Here is an 18,301-nt window from a genome sequence, read left to right on the forward strand (position 1 = left end):
TTGTCTATGAGAGCTTTGATAGACAGTGCTTATTCAATCAAGTGTTGTATATGAGAGCTTTGATAGACAACATTTTCTAAAGAAAGTTATATCTATTAAATAATATATAGATAACGCTTATTTAGACAAGCGTTATCTATCAGGTGTCATTAGACAGCGCTTTTTTACAAGCGCTGTCTATTAATAGATACTGCTCCAATAGATAACGCCTAAAAAGGGCTATCTATTAAGAAAAAAACGTTGTCTATTGCCAAATTTGGCGTAGTACAGGGGAAACGTACCGCCAGGCACTGCCGCTTCCAGACCGCCTGGCGGGGGAGGCATACTGTCAGGCACCAAACGCCTCGTTCCTCGCTGCCCTACATCTATCGCCTAGCGGGATGCTCAGTACCGCCAGGCGCCACGCGTACAAGTTGTTCTCTAAATCCAAGCTATCGCCTGACAGTTTGAATTTTTTTGCCAGGCGCTATATTAGTAGTTTGCTCAATACTCAACTGCTTTAGACTATGTCTTCCGTCCTCACCCTCTCACTTCACTAGTTCAATTGCCATACCTTTTGCACACCCATAATGCCTACAACATGTTACCACCACCAGAATTACCAAACCAAAAGTTTCTCAATTCAATTCGTGTTCTTAGTCATCATTGGTATCACTTATTCCCACTCATATGCCTGCTACATCTAATATAAGCACCAGTTACCATGAAATTGAATCACTACAGATACACCCCCAATCCCAATCTGTCAGATTTACCTCAAGTTACTAATCTCTTCCAAAGCTTATCAAATTTACATGGATTCATCCCATCTATTATGTATATATATTTATATGAGTTCTTACTTCTCATTTTACTAGCATGTTTTAGCATGTTTCAGTACATTCTCTGCATTGTCTGCCTAGTCACACTTAACTACAATTTATACTTCACTGACCATCATCCCTGATTCCCTGCCCAATTTTCCCCCAACATAATAATCCCCCCTGACACAAAATAATGGATTAATTCCTACTTCTCCCTGTCCAATTTCTTTCAATTCTTATGCAAATGCACCCGCATGCAGACCAATGCACCACCCACACTCATTCCCTACAATTTTCCCCTAAATTACACCACCAATTCGTCTCACAATATTAATCCCCAAACTTTCCAACCTTAACCATCTCTCCATTATTCCATCGATTACGACCTCAAATACGTGATTATAACCACAATTTGACATCAAAACCATTCTTTAATAATTACAGTTAACTTTCCCTCCGATCAGAATCAACCCATACCACACAAAACATAAAGAATCGAATCAAAAGGATCGCATTGCCTGGCGGGTATTCATCACCGCCAGGCAGTTCAACAAGAAAATCCAGAATTGGGTCACAATCATGTGTCGTCTGGCGGTCAGGAGTTTACCGCCAGCCGATTCTTCTTTAAGAACCCAAATTCAACATAGACAAGATGAGTCGCCTGGCGGCCAATCGCCACGCAGTTTCTGGAAAAATCCCCAGAAACGCGAATTTCATACACTTTCGACAATTTATATGCATCCATTCATCATACAGTTCATGCAAGTATACAATATAAAATAATAATACGATTTCCAACTCCCCTAACCTAGTTTCTTTGCTAAAAGTTTGAGAATTCCATGGTTCTTCTTTGCTCACCCAAAGTCTTCTTAGTTCTCCCTCCAATTAGCTCCTAGGCTCTCTCTCACAACACCAAATCCCTTTAAACTCACTCTCTCAATTGTGCAGAGCGAAATCAACCACTAACTCTCTCATGGGCTGCTTTTCCAGCCTCCCTTGGCTGCCCACTCAACTAGGTTTTCTTTACCCTTTCATATTCAAGCCAAAACTCAATTTACCAAAATAAAGTTTAATTTGGGTTCTCCAAGGCTTGAACCCACAACCATGCCAATGTCAAGTAATTGCACAACCAATTCAACCAATTCAGGTTTCATGCTAACTAATATAATTAAATGATTATATTATCCCATCACATGATCAACATATATTTAAAAATAATAACAAATAAATAACACACATTTGGCATAAATAGGACTTGAACCTAAGTCCTAAGTCATCTCCCAACGAACATGGAATTGATTTTTAACAAATTAGTGCTTATAAAACTATACAAAAGAGTTAGTCAAATAAAATAATAAAAATATAGGAGGATTAAGATAAACAAGAAAGAAATAGAAAAGATAAAAAGAGATAAAAATAATAGTAAAGAAAATAGATTGATTCCACTGCTTTTTCAAAATAGATTCATTACATAATTAAGTACTCTCAACCACTTGAACTAGTACTTTTCCACGCCATACAAGTTAGAATTTAATGCCATAAAGGCTCCCACTACCCGCATTTATTATTTAATTAATTAATTAATTAATTAAATTCCACGGATCTTACATTCCCTCACCTTAAGAGTTTTCATCCTAAAAAAAGAGAACTTACCAGGGAATAGGTGAGGAGAAGATTTCCTCATGAGATCCTCCATCTCTCACGTCATCTATTGGGTTGCCTTATCCCAAAGAACCTTCACAGTTCGGATCTCCTTCCCTCTGAGTTGTTTGACTTGAGAATCCAAGATCCTTACTAGCCCAACTCCGATCGTCAAGTCTTCCCGCACCTAGACATCATCCTCCTCCAACACATGAGTAGGATCCACAATGTACTTGCTCAATTGTGACACATGAAAGACATTGGGTAGGTTTGCCAAGTGTGGTGGCAAAGCAATCTCGTACGCTATAGGTCCAATGCTCCTCGTGATCTAATACGGACCGATGAATCGAGGAGTCAACTTCCTTAACTTCAGTGCTCTCCCAATACTTGTCATAAGAGTAACCCCGAGGAACACGTGATCACCTGCCTCAAACTCAAGCGGCCTCCTCCTCTTATCTGCGTAGGATTTCTGCCGACTCTGAGTTGCACGCATCCGGTCCTGAATTATCTTGACCTTCTCAGTTGTCAACTGTAAAAATTCTGGCCCAAGTACAACTGACTCCCCATCTTGCTGCCAACACAAAGTGGTCTTACATCTCTGACCATACAATGCCTCGTTTGGTGCCATTCCAATGCTGGAGGGATAACTATTATTATAAGTAAACTCCATCAATGGCAACATATCACCCCACGTACCCAAGTGGTCCATGACACAGGTTCTCAACAAGTCCTCCAAAGACTGTATAGTTCTCTCAGACTGACCATCTATTTAAGGATGATATGTTGAGCTCATTCTCAGTTATGTGCCCAGTGCTGCCTGTAGTGATTACCAAAATCATGATGTGAATCGAGGATCTCTGTTGCATACAATACTCATTGGCACCCCTATAGTCTGACAATCTCTCTGACATACAATTTTGCCAATTTGTCCATATACATCTTCTGATTAATTGGCGGGAAGTGAGCATACTTCATCAATGTGTCTACTATTACCCAGATCGAGTTATGTCCCCTCACTGACCTTGGTAGATGTGTAACCAAATCCATGGAAATGTTGTCCCATTTCCACTGAGGAATATCCAGAGGCTCCAACGTGCCACTTGGCCTCTGATGCTCAATCTTCGCCTTCTGGCATATTAAGAAGGATTATCTTGATTCCTTTTAGATTTACGAATATGGTGAAGTTGTTTAAGAAAGCTTTTCGAAAATTCCCACTGGACATTAAGATTGCAAGCTATCTAGATGTAAAGGTTCATTTCTCAAGCTCATAAAAGGAAGAAGAGAGTTGGATTCAAGTTCAAGAGCCCACGGTTTTAACAAAACTTAAAGAACAAAAACGAAAGAAGAAACAAATAAAATGGAAAGCATAGAAGGTGTTGCAATGGAGGAAGCGCGCCACTCATAGAGGGTGATCTAAGCCAACCAAACCCTAGAGATGAGTGAATGGTTCCGACACTTGCAAGCAAGATAAGGCAAAGTTGAGTTTCACTTCATGGAAGGAGAGCTCACGAAATTTGGATGGTTGAAACACAAGGTTTATAATATCAAATGATAAACCCTTTTACAAGACAAGGAGCCCTCTTTAAATAGAAGTCCATATGGGTCCTTTAGAAAAAACATAAACATGAAAGGGATCAACTAGCAAACCCTAATTCCTAGACTAGGAATGCCACATGGCCAAAATGAGAAGCATTGGTTGGTGGATGCTTTTCTATGAGGATTCTAGGCCATAAAAATGAAGGAGACCAAGTAACCTTCAAAAGAATCAACTAAAAAGGCAAAAGGAGACAAGGTACATGTCTACTTTTGCTTTTAATTTATACTTTTTGCTTTCCTCTCTCTCCCACATCATCCACATGCTTCAATCACCATGCGCCACCTAGCATGTTCTACTTTCTTTAATTACCTACAAAAACAAGACAAACAAAGATTAGCATGTTGGTTTGAGTTAAGCTAATCTTGGTCAAAGGTCAACTTTGGTCAAAGTCAACAAGTCAACCAAAATAAGTCAACTAAAACCAACTTAGGGAATTCAAACTAAAGTAATGGAAAACAAAGATAAAGGTGATGGAATAGAAGACTCCCTTCTAGACATGCTTCTAGTGATCCTTCTTGAGGGTGCTTCTGTGGAGGTATCATGGTTGGTCACACCTTCACTAGCATACCAAGCAAGAAGCAATATAATCGGCCACATCTATCTTCATACTCATCCACCAGCAGCGCTCTTACCGGGTTTTGGTGAGCATGTAATAGTGGTACTCTTGCTAGGTTTTGGTGAGCAGGCAAGGGTAGTTGCTGATAAGACCTAAGAAAAGTAATGTTTTTACTAGGTTTTGGCGAGCAGGTAAGAGGTATTATTGGTCTTTCTCGATGCGTTGGTGCGCAAGGAGAGAGGTTTTTTTCCAAGAAGCGTTGGTGTGCAGGGAAAGGAACTTGTGAACTGAAAGTATTAAGAACAAAAAATGTCTTGGTAGAACTTGTGAACTGGTAGTATTAAGAAAGGAACTTGTGAACTTGTGAACTGGAAGTATTAAGAACTCATGACTATATCTGAGATAGTTTCCTTTCTTCATTCTAAAGGTTTTGGTAAAAGAGAGAAAAATGATAGGTTGAGTTGCCTCCTATACCTTTTCTTGTTAGGTTTCCGTTTGTTTTGTGATCTGTATGTGTTATCTGTAGTGGCTGACTATAGAATCAAGGTCAAACTTGATTTGTTGTTTTGCAAGGGTTGGGTAGGACCTCTGAGAAAATTTCTTGATCAAAGATGCGAGTACGCATAAGGGTATCTCGGTGAGCAAGAAAAAATAAGTTGGTTTGTTGGAGCCTAAGAAGTGAAGTCGAAACTCAGAATCAACACGTTTGGTGGAGGGATTTTCAAGGATAAGTTCTTGGGGCTAACACTACAAGTTTGGTAAGAGGAATTGAAATTTAAAAGTTAGTACAAGGAGAGGTGTCAACGCAGGTGTGTGCCGTAGAGTGGAAGAGTTAAATTGATACTACAACTTAATATAAGGCTAAGGTCGGAAGGAAAAGTGGGGAAATGTATGAGGTGAAGGCTGAAATAAAAAAGGTAGGGACCAGGAAGGGAGAATTTCAAGATAAAGGAAGTTGAGGCAGTCTTATCTACATTTTGCTGGGTGAGCTCAATTTTCGAGGACAAAAATTTTATAAGGTGGGGGGAATGTAAGACCCGTGAAATTTAAATAATTTAATAAATACGGGCAGTGGAGCTTTTATGGCATTTAATTCTGACATATATAATGTGGAAAAGTACTAGTTTAAATGGTTGAGAGTACTTAGTTATGCGAAAGGACTTGGGTTCAAGTCTTATGTATGCCATTTATGTGTTATTTAATTTATTATTATTTTAAATATGTATTGGATCATGATGAGTGATAATATAATCATAGAATTATATAAATTATCATGAAACATGAATTGGTTGAATGGTTATGCATTGATTTGACAATTGGCATGGTATGGGTTCAAACCTTGGTGAACCCAAACTAAACTTTCTTTTTGCCAAAATTTTATTCGGCATGAAGGTGGAAGGGCAAAGGAAACCCTAGCAGAAGGGCTGGAAAACAGCCACTAATGGACCTTCAATGACAATTAAACTCTATGTTTGATGTCATTTTCGTTTTCCTTCATCATTGTCAATTAAGACAACAATTAGTGACCAATTAAGGTGGAGGGAGAGTGTTTTTAGTGGCTGCCATTGTGCTTGGAGAGTAGAGAACGAAATTAGAGAGTGTGTTGAGAGGATTGAGGGAATTCATTGGTGATCAAGAGGGAATTCATAACAAGCCCAAAATAAGCTAAGGAAACCAGGTTAGCGGTGCTGAACTCGTAACTTATTTGTAATTGGTTAATAATTGATGTATGAAATGAGTGTGCATTGTTTCTGGTTGCCAAATATCTCGAATTCTAGATTTCTGGAAAATTCCAAAAATTGCTTGGCAACTTTGAATGAGCCGCTAGGCGGCACATACAATTTTGCTTATTTTCTAGGTTCCAGATGAGGAACCGCCTGGCGGTACGAGCCTGATCGCTAGGCGACACATGTGCACCAACCCAGTTTTTGGGTTTTTGATGAACTGTCTGGCGGTGATGATTACCCGCCAGGCTACGCCAGTCAATTTGGCTCGATTTTAGTGTTTTCGGGTTTCTTGGTTGATTTTGTTCGGGGGAAAAGATAGTGCCAACTATTTGGAAATGATTGGAAATCCGAATTCGCTAAAGTATATAAAATTAAAGGTTCGATTGGGTGGAAATTGCAAGAATATAATTTTTTGGGATAATGAATTGGGGATTTCTTAGTCGCACTAAATTAAGTGGTAAGGTTAGTGGAATTTCGTATATTAAGGAGTCTTATGAAGGAATAGTGAATATAAACACGTGAATGCATCCTATTGGATCGTAAATCGAGTGGAAGAAGAATTATAGTGGATTGGATAAGGTTCGCAAGTGCTGAGGAAGTTTCTGGGTTCCTGGAACAACGGGAACCGCCTAACGGCATCCAATTGGCCGTTAGGTGCCATACCAGTGATGTGTGGTGCTTTGATTCACGAAAAACATTGTTTTTTGTATTTTTCGCGGAACAGAAACCACCCCACGCTAGTATAGTCCCGCCAGGCGCCACCTTCCTCACTTTTGGGCGCTAGGCGCCACCATTTTTTTCTAGTTTGCGCAGTTTTCGTAAAACTACATTTTCCAGTTTGTTAACCGTATGATTTAAGTCAAATTTTGACTGGTGGTCCATAGCATTTAGTTCTTCACTTTGAACGGTGGAGATTTGATTTTGAGGTCAGTAGCTAGAGATATACATTACTCAATATTGCTGATTTTGGAGTCTTTAAAATACATGAATAAGCTCTTGATAATTCAAGTAACTTCTAATGAAGCATGTTTGAGTTATGTGGTAAGTCTCTATCAATTTGAATGCTCCTTTGGGTTAGACACATGTGAAGAATTGGTTATTGATGAAGGCATGTGGGTCAATATTAATATGCATTGGTGCATAGGATCGTGTGCTTAAATTGTTCGAGTGTTGTTGCTTAAATTTTGTTTGAGCATGTGTTATTCATAAGTTAGAATTGAATGCTAGCATGGATTTTAAATGGGGAATATATATATATATATATATATATATATATATATATATATATATATGAAATGTGAATGGATTGATTTTACTTTGTTTTGGGTGCTTAAAACACAGTACTGCACAAGTACTAGTGTAGCGCCTAGCGGTGGTGTTTGACCGCCAGGCCATAGCTACAAAACCAGTAGAGAATTGAAGTGTGTGGTGCTTGGCGATAAGGGTTGTCCCGCTAGGTGATACTGGTAGAAACAGTAGCATTAGAGGTGCTTGGTGTCTGGCGGCACGCGTCTTCGCTAGGCGGTCTAGAAGCCTTCTGCGCTTGGCGACTCATGTGGAGCGCCAGGCAATTTTTTTGATGGAGCAGACATTGCGTTTTGCTTGCTTTGGATGTGCATGGTCTACGAGACTTTGGGCGATATCTCAAGGGTCAGATGCTGAAGTATTCCTGGAGTTGTGGCTTAGAATGGAGAGTAATACGAGCAATCTTTGAGTTGTGGCTCGGAATAACGAGTGTTCTCGCATGTGTTCTACAAGTGGTGGCTTGTAGGTTGGACAATAACGATGGCTTGAGATTATCAACCAAAGACGTAGAACATGGATTACATGGTGGTGGCCATGTGTGATGAGACCAAATGATAGAGTTCCTTTAATGTGTGTGTTTTGTTATATAAATTGTTGCATATGTTTATATTCCTTTAGCTCACCCTATCTGCGTGTGTTTGGCGATGATACACGAAAGCAAATGACGTTGCAGGTGGTTCTGGTGGAGCGTAGATCCAAAGCGTGGGCTAGTTAGAAAACTTTGTGGCAGCGTTTCATCAATTTTATGAGTTTTAAGGATTTCTTGTAATCATTAGATCTATAGAACTTGGCTTTGTAATGAGACTGATTTTGATAATGTATTGTGTTTATAAAAATTGGATTTGAGTTGGTTTTATCGGTGTAATAAAGTTTTAAATTCCCGCGGTTTTGGAGATATGGAGGCTAGGGTTTCTGTTTTGGAGATGGAAGGAGATGATGACGTGGCAAACTCTGATTGGTCAATTTAGTGAGTAGAGGATCATGACACGTGTCATAATGTGGTTGGGCAGATTTGGAATGTAAGGATTGCCACATGGCCTATTTTGAAGCTCTTTTTAGAATAGGTCCCATTTCTTAATTCCTCATGAATTTGCACTTATTTTTTATTAAGAAGCCTAAGCTCTTCTTCCAAATTGGCAAGGTATTTATCTTTTTCAATTCTACCTTTCTCTTTTAAAAGAGCTTCTTGCCTTTTCCAAATCTTTAATGACTTTAGTTCTTTGGCCATTTGATTTAAACATGGTGGGGCCTCATCATTAGAGTCACTACCTAATTGATAGGAAGGTGCCTTAGATATCTTAAACTTTGTTTTTAAATTTTAGAACAAGACTTTGGTCTTTTAAAAGAAAATTTCAAGGAAGAAGTAGATAACAAAAGCCTTTAGTTCTATTTTAGGAAAAAGGTGAATCACTTGGATTGCTTACATACCAAGTCTTTCCTAGCCAAAGGAATTTGAAACTTTTGTACAAAACTTATTAGATGAAATTAATTCAAAGACTAAGTTGACACACACTAAGCTATTAAATAAGAAAATAAAGGCAAGAATTTAAAACTATATGCAGCCTAAATTTTGGAAGAAGTAGAAGGCCCTTGGAACCTTCAAACTTCGCCACTAAAAGCGCTTCACTAATGTATAGAAGAGTTTCTAGTTAGGAGATGGGAATGAGTACCTACGACTCCCCTAAGATACCTAACTAAGCCGTGAAAATAAGAAGGAAAACATTACAATTTTACAATGAAAATTGAATACAACGAAAATGCACAAAATTTAAAGTCTTCAAGACAATTTTCATGATTTTGATCTTCCTGAATTTGGTCCTCACAAGTGTTTCACTCTTGCATAGGATACTACCTCACAAAATTTCGGGACTAGGTAGTCCACCTCGTAGGATACTACCTCAGTAAAGTTAGATCACCTCCAAAACAAAGTATGCACCAAGTATAGAAACCAAACCAAAATAGGTAAAAAAGTAAAGCAAGAAAAGCACAAAATTATAATTGCTAAACCAAAGTGAATAATGCCATGACAAAATCAAAGGATAAAGAAATGAAAAATTAGAAATAAGGTAAAGAAACAAGATAAACACTCAAATAAATTTGATTTTTCACTCATTGCCAGTCCAAAAAACATGAATTCAAGTCCCTTTTTCATCTATTTTTCATTTTTTCATTTCTAAACATTTTTCAAAGATTTGTTTTTCTCTTTTTGTCTATGTCTTAGCTAAAAGAGGCAAAAATTATATTTGGATTTGCACCAACCAATTTTTTATGATAAATCAAATACAAAGAGTGTGTAGTCAGACAGAAATTGGAACAACAGTAAAATGCAACAAAATAATGCTCTCAAACTCAAGTGATTGTAGTGTACTTCTTTTGCCACTTTATTTTGATCATTTCTTTCGATTCTTTTTTCCACTAGCTTTTATTCTTTTTCTGCTCCTTTCCTTTCTTTGTATAGCTCTTACAACAGCTAGTTTCCACCACAAATAAGAATCACCACACTATGCTTGATTATTTGCATTTTAATGGAAACAAAAACCTCAAAGGAGAAGGAAACTTAAAGGAATCAAAAGAAGATCATGAAATAGAATGAAACATAATGAAAATTGACTATAAGACATTGCTAAGGTATAAATAGAAATATAAACTCAAAAATAGAAATGAAAAAGCACTAAAGCACAATTAATTGAAAGGATATTTAGTGTGGTTTATGGTGATGTTAAGCAAACACAAGGAAAATTCCCACTGGATATTAAGATAACTAAGGTTATCTAGATGTGAAGGTTCATTTCCAAGACTCCAAAGAGAAGAAAGTGTTCATTTTCAAAGATTAAAAATTGTACTCAAATCTGAAACGGAATTCAGTAGCACATCTCCAACAAATTCAAGGCAAATTAAAAGGTACACAATGAAGTAATGACATATATGGACTAAACATGACTCTAGACAAAACATATAGATCTTAAAATCAAAATAAACTCAAGAACAAGAAGATTGAACCGGCAAAAAAATCAATAAATACTCAAGTAAAATGGAAAGTAAATAGTAGAAACCAAATAGAACAACTAAACCACACAAATGGAGGTTAAAAATGAAGCAAATGAATTGAACCAAAAGAAGAACACAATATAACCGCAATTAAGTGGTAAAAGTAGCAAGACAATCAAGGAGAAGAAGTGAAAAACATAGAAATGAGAAGATAACAAAGAAGAAACACTTATCCCTTCAAAACCGAGAGCAACCAAGGCTCATGATACCATATGATGGCTTCTTCTAAGCTCCACCGAGACTTGTGTGAAGATGGAGAGCTCAATGTTGGATGTTGAATGCGAAAGCAAGAAGGAAGAAGTCTTAAGGTGTTTGGTTTGTTGTAAGTGAAAATATTCTTAAGAGTGGTGAGGTCAACTCTTAAGGAAGAAGACTAGAGTAGACTATAGAAGAGTTTACTCTAAGGTCAGCTCAACATAGATCTGTGCACAAATTTAGGCAGCACTTCATTACTCAATTTCAAGCTGAATTTTACATGTCCTAAGCCTTATATTTATAAGCCAAAAGGAGACCAAGGAGTCTCCAAAAAGTGAAGGGAAAAAGAAGTCTAGAAAGATGAAGGATTGACCCCAACCAAGGAGCATGTGGGAGGTGTGACTTCCCACCTAAGCAAGTGATGAAGGATTGACCCTAACCAAGGATGAAGGCACATGTTTAAGAAGACTAAGCATGTTTAGAAAGGAAATTCATTAATCCTTCATCCTTTTCATTTGTGTTTGTTATTTTGATTCCCTAAGTTGACTTAGTTGAATCAACCTTAGTTAACTTGTTAACCTTTGACTAGGTTTAACTTGTTGACTAGCGTTGACTTGACTTAAGCTAACATGCTAATCTATGTTTATTTGCTTTATAGGTGAATTAGGAGTAAGAAAGCAATGCTAGGTGGGGCATGGTGATTGGGAAGCATAAATGATGTGGAGGAGAGCGTAAAGCAAAGGCATAGAGCATAAAGTAAAAGGCATAAAGCAAGTATACCTATATACCTTTGGTCTCCTTTGTTTTTAGCACACTTTGGCCACTTTTTGGAGACATATGAGACAGATTCTTGGTCTCCTTTTGTGCTAGAACGAAATTAGCCTTACACACACCATAGTTAGCTCTTTTGTCTCTCATTTTTGTAACCTTATTTTACCTAGTTTCTAGAAGCTAGGGTTAGGTTTTTTAAAGAGACATCCTTAGGTATCTTTTATTTGCATAGAGGCCCCTAAACTCTTCTATATAAGGGGTGCTCCTAAACATGTAAAAGGGTTGAACATTTTGAAGTAAAAACACTCTTGTGTCTCAACCATTTATGAGAGTTTCCTCCCTACGGAGTGAATACTTTTAAGCCTTATCTTGTATAGTAAGTGGTGGCACACACCCACTCATCTTCAAGGTTCCCATGGCTTCTAGCCTAACCTTGTAGTGGCGTGCTTCTCACATTTTTACCACTTCTTTCCTTTCCATTTTATGTTTTCTTCTTCCTTTAATTGTTCTTGGTTTTCTATGGTTTATGTGTTTTGCATTTCCTTTTTGTTTTGAATCAATCCATCATCTTCTTCTCTTGAGCTTTGTGAAATGAACCTTCACATCTAGATAGTATGTTATCTTAATGTCCAATGGGTATTTCACTTAGCTTTCTTAATCAACTCATCACCATATTCAGTAATCTTAAAAAGGAACAAGATAATCCTTCATCAGCAAGTCATACTTGTCTTTCCATAGGAAGCTAACTCTCATCCTTGGAGTGCAAGTTTGAGAAGCTTCTAGGCTTCTCTAGATTAGACGCACTACTTTCGACCCATTTAGCCCAATTCACCATTTTGGTCTAAAATTACTTCTAAAGCTCAATTTCCTCTAAGGCCCAATATATGGCCCAAAGAAAATCCTATTCTATTGGATCCAAAATACAAAGCCCAAATTAAATCCTAATCTAGTGCAAAGAGTCCTAAGCTAGGTCTTCACATCTTTCTTAACCCATGTAAAGTTCATCTTGGGCCTTGCATGCCTATTTGAGGCACATTCCTCTTATATTCTCCTAGCCATGACTTTTGTTGTGGGTCTCTTGGCTAGAGGCATTCCATCACCTTATTATATGCATGTGTGTTTTGAACCAACGAGATTCACCTTGTGAACTTGAACTATTTATTTCAAGGCTAAGATCATTTTTGGATTAAATGCTCTTATTGGAAAATTAATTCACGGTAATCCTGCATCAGAACCTTGGATCACAATTACTGTGGTTGTCTATAGAAGGTTGTAATATTTGGATCACAATTATTGTGGCTGCAACGACCTAGTCAACTTTTCCTTTCACCAGTTGTTGCATGTAGGTATGCACTTTGTATCATGGTAACCTGGTTCTACCCCATTTCAGTCCTTCAAACATCTTCTACTTTAACTTAGGTTGTTCGCTTCATAAATCACCTTTTACTATGCTCATTTTGATTGTTCTTTTTAAATGAATGTGAAAATGTGAAGTCGATTTATAAGCAGAGTATTTTGAATGAGTGTTCTTTGCTACTTGCATTCAATGTCTTCTCTCCTTTTCCTATGAAAGTCTATAATTTTCAAATCTGGTTCTTTTCTTAAAAAGGAAATGTTCAATTTGTGTTTTTGGTAAAAGGACTTACAAATCTAAATGAGTTACAATCAGGGGCGAACCTTGGGTGTGACCAAGGGGAGCCATGGCTCCCCCTAGATTTTTAATTTTAAATTATATATATTTATATATATTTTAAATTCATATTTATATATTATTTTTATTAAGTTTTATATATATATATATATATATTATTTTTATTAAGTTATACATACATACATATATATATATATATATATATATATATATATATATATATTATTTATGTATTAAGTTATGTATATATTTTTAAAAAATAAAATAAAAACTAATTTTATGGACCTTAGTTAATAAAGCGATTAAGGTTTAGTATCTGATCGTAAAGTTTTTTCAGAGGAAACCATTAATAAAGTGTAAAAGTAAAAAGAAAGAGAGATTGAGAAAATGAGATTGGAGAGTAGAGAGATCGAATAACTCATACTCACAAGATCTCCTGAATCAGTATCCTAGTATGATTTATATATGTTAGATTTATGATTATCTCATTAGTATATTTCTTCTAAATTAAGTTTTCCCTAAATTAGTATGAAAACTAATTTGATTTTAGGGATTTTTTTTTTATGAAATTGGCATGAACCCTAATTATATCTTCTCAAGTTAGTATTACCCTACATTATAAAATGTTGGAATTTTATGTTTTCCACTTCATATAATGAATTAGTTGAATAACCTTAATTGGAATAGAAATAAGAATACCTATTTTGCATGAATTCAATCCATTAGAAAAATTAAAAATTGAAAAATGTGAATTGCAGTATGAGAATGATTTAAGTAAAAGAAAAAAAGAATTCTTTTCTTTAATAAATTATATATAAAAAATATAAATTGGCACTCCCTAAATTTTTGTCCAAGTTCTGCGCTTGATTACAATTGTCCTGTCCCAAGTTTGGAGGTAATAATTTCTATTCAGCCTGGAATGGTGATGAAGGATTTTCTTGATTTCTTTTAGGGTTATGAATATGGTGAAGTTGTTTAAGAAAGATTTTTGAACATTCCCACTGGACATTAAGATAGCAAGCTATCTAGATGTGAAGGTTCCTTTCACAAAGCTCAAGAGAAGAAGATGATGGATTGATTCAAAACGAAAAAGAAAATGGAAGGCACATAAACCATAGAAAACCAAGAACAATTAAAGGAAGAAGAAAACATAAAATGGAAAGGAAAGAAATGGTAAAAATGTGAGAAGCACGCCACTACAAGGCTAGGCTAGAAGCCATGGCAACCTTGAAGATGAGTGGATGTGTGTCGCCACTTGCTATGCAAGATAAGGCTTAAAAGTATTCACTCCCAAGGGAGGAAACTCTCACAAATGGTTGAGACACAAGAGTGTTTTTACTTCAAAATGTTCAACCCTTTTACATGTCTAGGAGCACCCCTTATATAGAGGAGTTTAGGGGCCTCTAAGCAAATAAAAGATACCTAAGGGTGTCTCTACAAAAACCTAACCCTAGCTTTTAGAAACTAGGTCAAATAAGGTTACAAAAATGAGAGACAAAATAGCCAACTATGGTGTGTGCAAGGCTAATTTCGTTCTAGCACAAAAGAAGACAAAGAATGTGTCTCATATGTCTCCAAAAAGTGGCCAAAGTGTGCTAAAAAAAAGGAGACCAAAGGTACATAGGTACACTTGTTTTATGCCTTTTACTTTATGCTTTATGCCTTTGCTTTACTCTCTCATCCACATCATTTATGCTCCCCAATCACCATGCGCCACCTAGCATTCCTTTCTTACTCCTAATTAACCTACAAAGCAAATAAACATAGATTAGCATGTTGGCTTAAGTCAAGTCAACTATAGGGTTGTGCTTTCCACTACTTCTCATTCCCCTTTTGAGATTGTGTATGGGTTCAATCCCCTAACTCCTTTAGACCTCTTTCCCCTACCCACTCATGAGGCATGGACTTGCCAAGATGGTGAGGCCAAATCCAAGTACATCCAAGACTTGCATTCGCAAGTCAAGGAAACCATTAAGAGGAGAGTTAAGAAACAACAAGAGGATGGTAATAAAGGAAGAAAGGAAGTCATCTTCCAAGAGGGAGATTGGGTATGGTTTCACTTGAGAAAGGAGAGATTCCCTACTCAAAGGAAGTCTAAATTTCTCCCTAGAGGGGATGGCCCCTTTCAAGTCATTAGGAGGATTAACAACAATACTTATGAGTTAGACTTACCCCCAAGCTACAACATAAGTAACTCATTCAATGTTTGTAGCCTTTCTCCTTTTGATGTAGGGTTTAAGAATTCGTGGTCGAATTCTCTCCAAGAAGGGGGGGATGATGAAGGCGTGACCACCTCCTTAGAAGCTCCCTCAAGAAGGATCACTAGAAGCATGTCTAGAGGGGAGTCTTCTATTCCATGACCTTTATCTTTTTTTTGCATTACTTTAGTTTGAATTCCCTAAGTTGGTTTCTAGTTGACTTATTTTGGTTGACTTGTTGACTTTGATCCAAAGTTGACCTTTGACCAAGATTAGATTAATTTAAACCAACATGTTAATCCTTGTTTGTCTTATTTTGTAGGTAATTAAGAGAAAGTAGAGCATGGCTAGGTGGCACTTGGTGATTGGAGCACTTGGATGAAGTGGAAGAGAGAGGAAAGCAAAAAGCATAAAGCAAAAGCAAAAGTAGACATGTACCTTGGCTTCTTTTGCCTTTGTGGTTTATGCCTTAGAAGGTCACTTGGTCTCCTTCCTCTTTTGGCCTAGAATCCTCATGGGAATGCCTTCACCAATCATCTCCCTTCACTTGGCCAAGACTCACTCTCACATTAGGTTTAGGGTTTGCTAATTAATCCTTTTTCATGTTTTTGTATTTGCTAAAGGACCCCTATGAATTCCTATTTAAAGGGTGCTCCTTGTCTTGTAAAAGGGTTGATCATTTTGTTATAAACTTTGTGCATTCAATCACCAATTTTCGTGAGCTCTCCTTCCTAGAAGTGAATTCACATTTGCCTTATGTTGCTTGTAAGTGGCGGCACCATCACTCATCTCTAGGGCTTGGTTGGCTTAGATCGCCTCCTATGAGTGGTGTGCTTCTTCCATTCTTCATCTTCTATGCTTTCCATTTTTATTGTTTCTTCTTTCATTTTGCTCTTTAAGTGTTGTTATTGTCGTGTGTGTTTAAGCTTGAATCCAACTCTCTTCTTCCTTTCATGAGCTTGAGAAATGAACCTTCACATCTAGATAGCATGCTATCTTAATGTCCAGTGGGAATTTTCAAAAGGCTTTCTTAAACAACTTCACCATATTCATAACTCTAAAAGGAAACAAGATAATCCTTCATCATTTGGTATCTAGAGCCTAGGTTATCTTGAATATGGTGTTTTTCATGTGCTAACCTTGTCTTGTTGTAGCTATCTTGTTATGGTTCAAATCCACTTCCATGACACACAAAAACAGTGCTGGCAGAAAACGTGACGGTTTTAAAATATTAAACTGCACCAGCTCAGCGGTCCAAAAATTACATTTTTGGTGTCAAAAGAAAGCTCTTTGAGTCTAGTGTCTAGAAAAAAAAAGAACCAACGCATTTGGAGTTTTGTGGAGAAAGTTATGATCAAATTAGTGAGCAAAGATCAGATCTGCCAAGAATACGGGAATCAGCGTTTTCAGGTTATGTTGTAGCAGTTTGGCTACGGTTTTTGCACCTCTTAAACTCCTAAATGTGGTTGGATAACATGTCTTTGGATGCTTAGTCTTTGAGCCTCAAATCCATGAGTTTAAATGCATGATAGCTACATATTTTTGTCTTTGTGTATGTCATGTTGAGTCTTTAAATGTGTCTAACTTTTGCTTGAGTCTCTTATCATATGCTTCTTTGAGTTTTCTTGTTCTTGTTTCTAAGTATTTGAGCTATTGCATGAGATCTATGCCTTTTGTTGTTGTATTCTCCTTGAAATTGATTTTGACCTAATTTTTTTGGGAACTAAGTGTTCAAGACACCCTACAATATCCTTCTCATCATCTTAAGTACCTAGTTTTGAAAAGAAAAATTATTTTCATGACCAAAAACAGTTTGGCCAAGAGCTAATGTGTTGCTTGGTGAATCCATTTGGCCATTTTTACTAGGTGTTATGCTACCAAATTTTATACTTGGATTTTGGGTGATATTGGCAAATTAGTTCCATGCTTTAACTTGGTTATGATCTTTCTTGGTGTATGCATAATTTGAGTTATAATCTTGGCTTGCTCAAATGTTTTCCATAGAGTCTTTAAAAGTGCTTTTCATTGCTTTAGTCTTGTTCAAGTTTTGTCTTTAAAACAAAATTTCCTTAGAAGTTAAACTTTCTTGTTTTGGAGCTTTGCTTGCTTGTCTTTAGGTAATCCTTGTTTTGTCTTAGTTGTTTTCATTTCCTTGTTTTCCTAGAGTGTTGTGGCCGAGCCACTTGCTTTGCTTTTGAAAGGTTTTCATCTTTTTTAAGGTGTTTTCACTTGCTTGGAAGGATTTTTTAGTGTTAGCCTTGCTTGTGTGCTTTGGGAGTGTGATCAAAAACACTTGGGTGCTTGAGAAGACCACACTTGGTCTCGGGTTTGGCTTGTTTTAATATCTAACATCTTGCTTGTCTCGGTTTTTGGTGAGTTTTGGTGTAGGAACATGAATATGGATTAAATCTTGGAGGTAGAAGAGGAGGAGGAATCGGCTTCACCTTATTCCTCTCCCATGGTGACTCCTATGGCCCAAGAAAGTGAACAAATCACCCTTGCCAACATCCTACGTGAGATGGAAGTGAGTAGAAGGGAAACTTTTGATCAATTGAGGGCGAATAGGAGACAAAGTGAGATCTTCCTACAAGAGCACATCCAAAGACTTGAGCTTAGAGAATATGAGAGGAGAAGGAGGAGGTCCTCTTCCGAGGACTCTAGCCATGGTGGAAGAAGAAGAAGGCACGGCTATAATGGTGGTGGAAGGCACAATCAACTCCCACAAAGACAACCTCCACCAATCAAGATTCCAAAGTTCAAGGGGGAGAATGACCCAAACCTCTACATAGAGTGGGAGCAAAAAGTGGAC

General features: G+C 37.1%; 1 protein-coding gene across 1 annotated transcript; it reads right to left on the bottom strand.

Annotated features, from left to right (window-relative positions):
• Positions 1–2,772: 2,772 nt before the first annotated feature.
• Positions 2,773–3,153, bottom strand: LOC146881571 (uncharacterized). Its single transcript, XM_085669241.1, has one exon. The coding sequence runs from the start codon at positions 3,151–3,153 to the stop codon at positions 2,773–2,775; it is 381 nt and encodes a 126-aa protein (XP_085525367.1).
• Between the last annotated feature and the right edge of the window lie 15,148 nt (positions 3,154–18,301).

Source organism: Vigna unguiculata, chromosome 11 (genome assembly GCF_037176805.1).
Source record: "Vigna unguiculata cultivar grain cowpea cultivar isolate G323 ecotype 2 chromosome 11, ASM3717680v1, whole genome shotgun sequence".
NCBI classification, from domain to species: domain Eukaryota; kingdom Viridiplantae; phylum Streptophyta; class Magnoliopsida; order Fabales; family Fabaceae; genus Vigna; species Vigna unguiculata.